Source organism: Elgaria multicarinata, chromosome 13, assembly GCF_023053635.1.
Source record: "Elgaria multicarinata webbii isolate HBS135686 ecotype San Diego chromosome 13, rElgMul1.1.pri, whole genome shotgun sequence".
Taxonomy (NCBI): Eukaryota; Metazoa; Chordata; class Lepidosauria; order Squamata; family Anguidae; genus Elgaria; species Elgaria multicarinata.
The window spans coordinates 11,821,950-11,828,391 of NC_086183.1; the positions used below are offsets into that span (position 1 = coordinate 11,821,950).

A 6,442-nucleotide genomic window follows, 5' to 3' on the forward strand; every position below is an offset into this window, starting at 1 on the left:
TGGGCTGAGAGTCTGTGACTGGCCCAAAGTCACCCAGTGGGCTTCCATGGCCGAGTGGGGACTAGAACCCGGATCTCCCGACTCCCAGTCCAACACCTTAGCCACTACACCAATGGGAGGGGCGCCATCTTGTCCTTCATTTCAGGTAGGGTGACCATATTTGGGAAACCAAAAAAGAGGACACCTAGTGTGTGTGTGGGGAAGCAGCTTTCTGAGTCCTGCAGAAAGTACGTTATTCCCCCGCCACCTTAAAGAACCTGATTGGAGTGGAGGAGGGGAAAGGATTTCATTCTGCTCCACCACCATCCACTCCAATTGGGGCCTTTTCTATAATGTCCACGAATGACCCACTTTCCCCTTTAAGACCTCAATTGGAGCTCGGGGAGGGGGAATGATGTGCCTCAAGAAAGCATGTCATTCCCTCCTGCCATGCTAATGGCAGCCTTAAAGGGGAAGGTGTGTCATTCCAGGACATTATTGAAAATTATAGAAAATCCCCCCTGACACCATGGAAAGAACAAAAACCAGGACAAATCCGGGGAAATCCTGACAGTTGGCCACCCTATTTCAGGCAGCAAAACATCTTGGGCCACCACTGTTCTGCTTGAGCCCACAACCCCTCAAGGTAATTAGTTCTTCTGGCAAAGTGTTCTTACAGTTAAGACATTTCTTCTAATGTTCATCTTAAACCAACTTTCCTGTAACCTAAGCTCATTCTATCTTTGGTGCAGCAGAAAACATACTTTTCCTGTCTTTTGTGTGACAATCTTCGCTTTTCCAGGCTAAATGTATCCAGTTCCTACAACCTTTCTTCATAGGACTTGGTTTCCCATATCTCTGATCATCTTCATCACCCTCCGCTTTCCCCGTTCCAATTTGTCTATATCCTTTTAAAACTGCAGCACCCAGAACTGGACACATTGTGTGAAAATACTGATAAGCCTAAATCTCTTTGGTCTTCATAAATGACAGCAGCCATGGTCCAAACTGCAAAAACATTTTTATTTGTTTGGTTTTTTTTTAAAAAAATAATAACTTAGAATATCTTATTACATACACATCGCCAGGAAGCACCCACTCACAAAATACTGACATCAGAAGTCTGTGCAAAGATGTTACAACCCTGCATAGAAGAGCACTATGATCCGGAGAGAGGGGAAGTCACCCCATTGGGCAACTCACATGAATATAGCCAGAAATCTGGGGAAATCAGACTGGTTATGGAATAGATTGACGATGTTCAGATAACATGCTAAGCCACGGTGGTTAAGCATTTTGAGCTAAACATTATGGCTTAGTGTGAACCATGGCTTAATGTGTCATGTGAATCATTCCTAGCTGTGGTGGCTACATAAACGTGGTTTAAACACACTCACTAACCATTTGCTGAAAAAGGGTTAGCGGCCTAACCACGGCTTAGCATGTTGTCTGAACAGCCCTTTGATATGTCTCTGCCTGCCAGTGTCCATGGATCACCTTTTCCACTGTCCCAAGACCTGACAATGTGTGAATGTATAGTGGTTAAGAGGAATTAAGGTTTCTGGCCAAGCTGTATTAGATGTCACGGGAAGCAAAGGTTGAATAGAGGATAGGGCCCCAAACCAAACTAGAAACTGTACTGTATCATAATGATTTACACAGAATGGGGGTCATATGAGGAAACCCATCTTGTTTTCTTCTGTATCATTACTCTTGGAGTATTACAATTCAGGGCATATAAGGGAGGTCAGGCAGCCATCAGCAGGTTCAGAACGAAAACCATCTGGCCATTTCCTGCTGCATATATGTTCAAAGGCATCTTTCTTTTCCAGTCAGCCTCTAGGCATTAGAGAAAAATAGTCCGAACACATATACAAGGGGGACATTATGATTCTTAGACAAGAACGCCCAGTATTTGATGCCAGCTCATATCAAAACCTTCTGAGAACCTGTCTCCAATTGACTTCAAAGGATCCGCATCTGGATCAGAATACAAAGTATGGAACTTATTCCGAAACTGACCGCCATACTCATTACTGAATACATGAAAATGCAGGTCAGTTTCTGCTTGAGTTCCATAGTTCAACAAATGTAGTTCTAATAACGTTTTTTTTAAAAAAGGGGAGGAAGCTTAATCCTGGAGGCTATAATCCTGCATGGGAGGGCCAGGAATCTCTTAACACAATTGTCAGCAACCCCCTCTCCCAGCCTAGCAGTTGTTACCTGTCCTAAACACTTGGTGACACTAGGTATAGCTGCGCTATAAGTCACCTTCTTGTGTTCTGAGCTACATGCGCAAAGTCATCTGCTAAGCAGCTGCCTGTCTCTCTGGAAAGTTATCGTCAGGATGCTGCATGCTCTCTTCTGTCTGATCCAGGTGAGCTGGGCCGCCTCTTGGAATTTAGCACAAAGCAGAGCATACAGTGGGTGCCCCGGAAGCCAGACTCGCACCATGATGTCGCGGCCGAAGGAGCTACTTCATCATCAGCATTTCGGAAAGCAGCTCGAAAATGTCTGTGCTGCCGATGACCGGTTGGAAGAAAAGGTCAGTAATGAGGGTGGGAGGGATGGACTTCAGGGAGGAGGCGATCAGCATGATGTGGGCGAAACGGCCATGATCCTCCAGGTGGAGAAGCGTTAGAACTTCTTGGAGTGCTCTCTGCGCTTCTCGCTGGAGACTCTCAATGTAAGAGGAAGCCTTTAGACCAGGCACGTCTGGGAGAGGGCGGTGGGGAGAGAGAGAGAGAGAAACAAAATCTAAGTTAACCCCAGATTGCACGAAAACATCAAATGATTTGAATGTTTAAATCCTAGGAAGCAGACAAAATTATGCAAAATGAGCCAAGCGCGCTCAAGCTGAATCGTTTAATCAAAAGCTCAAAAAATTGATTGCAGTCACCGACAAGCAGAAAATGCAACTAAATCCCAAGTTTAAAACATGCAACCAGCATTTCTCCAAACTTGTTCTCATAGCATTTTCAAAAACATCTTGCAGCACCTTAGCGATTAACCCATTTATTCTGGCGCAGACTTTGGAGGATAATTTCCACTTCATCAGATCCAGAGGTATCTGATTTCTTATATTTACTAAACTATAAAACAGCCAAGTAAAGTCCCATCATTGCTAACCATTGGCTAGGCTAATTGTGGCTAATGGGAATTGAAGTCCAAAAGATCTGGAGGGCATCAGATTGGGGAAAAGCTGGGCTGGGCCAGGGTTGGGGAAAGCAGCGTTTGAATTCCCACTCAGCCGTGAAGCTCTCCCTGGGTGACTTTGGGCCAGTCACTATGGCCAAATCTACATCAAGCAGGATACAGCGGTATGAAATTAGCATATAAGAGGCAGGAGCCACACAACTGCTTTATAGCGGTATTGAAGTGTACTGACAACTGTTGGGGCCCATGGCGCATACCATATACCGCTTTCATAGTGCTGTATCCTGCTTGGTGTGGCTCCTGCCTCTTATATACTTTCATAGTGCTATATCCTTCTTAGTGTAGATCTGGCCTATATCTCTCAGCCGAACCTACCTCACAGGGTTGTTGTGAAAGTAACCTGGGGGAGGGAATGGACCACATATGCGGTCTCTGAGCTCCTTGGAAGAAGGGCAGGATTTAAAAAAAGCAATAGATGAATTCCATTTAATTCTATAACAGGGAGATTGCATGGATGGATTGGGTTGCTCTGTGCGTGTCGTTCCCTGAATCTCAAACCCTCCCACGTGTTTCTTTTATCAGGTAAAGCAGCCAGCGGGTATCTTCAAACTGAGAAGAGGAAAGAATCTGTTGTTCTTTCCAGCTATTTGCCCATTCAACTGCCCCCATGAAAGAGGGACATAAGGTAAAAGCTTATTGTAAATTAGAACCGCCTGAGTAAGACAGACTTCCTGATGCCTGTCCTGGTTCAGGTTGACCCTGCCATGAGACAGGGTGAAGCTGTCACTTCAGACAACAGAATTTAAGCATCATTACGAGGCAAATTGTCAATAACTTGATTTACTATTTCTTTTTAACTGGGCTGGGAGAGGGTGGGAAGGAGGATGATTTTAAGGTCTGTTCATAGGCCAAAAATACCCGGATCCCATTCTGGCTGCTCCTCTCTTATTTTTTCCATACAGATTTGACTTCGGTTTGGTTTTCAGATGACTCCTTTAGATGCAGGCTTTGCATTTGTCACAGATCCATTCCTTGATCCTTGTTTTAGCTGGATCTCCCACAAACCTCCCTTGACTCCAGGTCGGCCCAAGACATTTTGCTGCCTGAGCCGATGAACTAGATGGTGCCATGCCCTTCTCCATCACTGAAGTGGCAGATCAGGGCATAGTTTAAGGGAATGGCAAATTTGGGGGTCAGGGAATGGACTCAAGACACAGGATGCAAGTCCTTGTGCTGAAGCTCTGGTCCTAAAGCAGCTTGGATAGGAGGACGCCAGGGAGCGATATGGAAAGTGGAGATATTGGTGTCACTACCCTCCTGCTGAAGGAGGCATCACAGACATAGGGGCAGTGACTGGATCCCACGAAGCAGCCAAAAGACTAAGGCCAACTTTGCTCATTGGCCCCTTTATGCTTCCATTTCTTTGGCCCTTCCTCTCCATCAATCTCACCCAACTTTTCTTTGCATCTCACTATCTCCAACACAAACATGATTGTGGATTTTGGTTCTTCTTGTTTTCTCTAACCCAAATACAAGTGTGTTTGAAAAGTTCTGACGGAAGGCGCCATCTTAAAAGAGGCTGTATCCCTTTTGCAACACATAGGACAAAAGCCTCTTCAAAATACCTACTATAACACACGCACACATATTTTAAAAAGGAAGGAAATACTGGTGGGATCTGCAACAAAATGTTGCAGTGTGGAGTTACAGCCAGCCAGTCATACCCTCCTCCAGGATAGTTCCTTCTTTTGTTTTCCATTCCCTTCTTCCCCAAGTTAGTCAGCATGTTCAGTTCTCCTTGGGCCGGTTCGGGATTCTCTCCAACACCACACCCCCAATTTAGGGTTTCTCTGTCCCCCCTCCCCAACATTTTTTGTACTTCTACAAACCTCAGGATTGTCCTATGCATCTTGATAACCACTCTCTTGTGCATGGATGGTGCCTTTTTGGCTATATAAGGATCGACACCAAGAAAATGACTTTGGCGTTGGTATATATCAGCATTCCCCAACCTGGTACTGCCAGATGTTTCGAATTACAACTCCCAGCATTCCTGATCACACTGAATTGAGATCCAAAACATTCGGAGTGCATCAGGTTGAGGAAGGCTGGAGTGTTTAATGCTTCTTGCTTCTGTTCATTTTTCTTTAACCCATGCGCAAATTTAATCAATAGATTAAAATGCGAAGGATGAATCGGTTAAGAAGTTCCTTATTCAGGTTGTGGCCCAATTGAAAAGACATCCGTGTTTTCCTTCTAGGCTCACACACACCCCGCTTTTTTTTTCATATTGAGAAATACGTAGTGCTTTCAAAGAGCTTTCTTTCCAGCAGCACTTACCGGGGTTGAAAAGAATGGCCCCTTTCAGATAGGCATATTCTTTAGGGCTCAGGTCCAGGCTCCAGAAAGCGTTCAAGCAGCACTGCAGGCGCTGTACACTGGCCAGGGTGGGCTGTGCCCTCTGCAGCTCCTGCCTCTTGCACTGGCCATCGAGGAGGATTCTCTCCAGCATGCTGGGAGCCGGAGTCTCCATCACCTCAAACGTCACCATCTCCTGGACCAGGCCCAGGAGGAAGAGGGGAGCCCAACAGCTGTCCAGCAGCAGAAGCTGGTCTTCCCAAGGCAGGAGCTGGAAGGAAGGGAGGTTCTTCATGAAGCTGATGGTCTTCACCAAGACGTCGGAAGCTGCTTGGCAGGTGACCTGGGGGGTCTGAAGGCAGACTGTGTGGCGCTTGTGGCACAAGCAGCGCTGTTGGGAAGGGCTGCAGCTCCCTCCGCGGTGGCTCAGAAGAGTGTAGAGAATAGCATTCTGGTTCTCTTCGTTGTGGCATGGGCACTTCTCATACTCCATGTCCACGGTGGAGCAGAGCTCACTGGGTTGCTACTTGGATGAGTGCTTTCCACACAGCTGCCGAGTTGATCTGGGCACTAGTTTCCAGCACTTTCAGCTAGGGGCACTTTCTTGTCACTTCAGTCTCTTCCTCCCTTCTTGTATCTGCTTGTTCTCAGCTCGGCTTATAAGGCCCTTGGAAGGGGTGAAAGAAACCACCCCCTTCGGTAGCCTTGACCTCCCCTTTGACCACCAGCGGCAGTTCATTGGAAAACAAGTCAGCCCTGCATCGATTGGTTAGGGAGTAGCGGAGTTTCCACGTGGCACAGAGAAAGGTTTTCTCAATGAAGGTGCCAGCCAGAGCCAGGAGACTCGGGATTTGGAGGGCGGCCTTATCTGGATTGCCCTTATCAGTATAAACAAAGTCATTAACCCAGCCTGTACCATGGCACCAAGGCTTCAGGTGTGTAATCAGGT

General features: G+C 46.5%; 1 protein-coding gene across 1 annotated transcript; it reads right to left on the reverse strand.

Moving 5' to 3' along the window:
* Positions 1 to 981: 981 nt before the first annotated feature.
* NR0B2 (nuclear receptor subfamily 0 group B member 2) lies at positions 982 to 6,213 on the reverse strand. Its single transcript, XM_063139882.1, has 2 exons — positions 5,476 to 6,213; positions 982 to 2,694 (listed from the first exon to the last, which is right to left on the reverse strand). Exons 1-2 carry the CDS (start codon positions 5,984 to 5,986, stop codon positions 2,453 to 2,455), a joined length of 753 nt encoding a protein of 250 aa, XP_062995952.1. The 5' UTR covers positions 5,987 to 6,213; the 3' UTR covers positions 982 to 2,452.
* Positions 6,214 to 6,442: the final 229 nt, after the last annotated feature.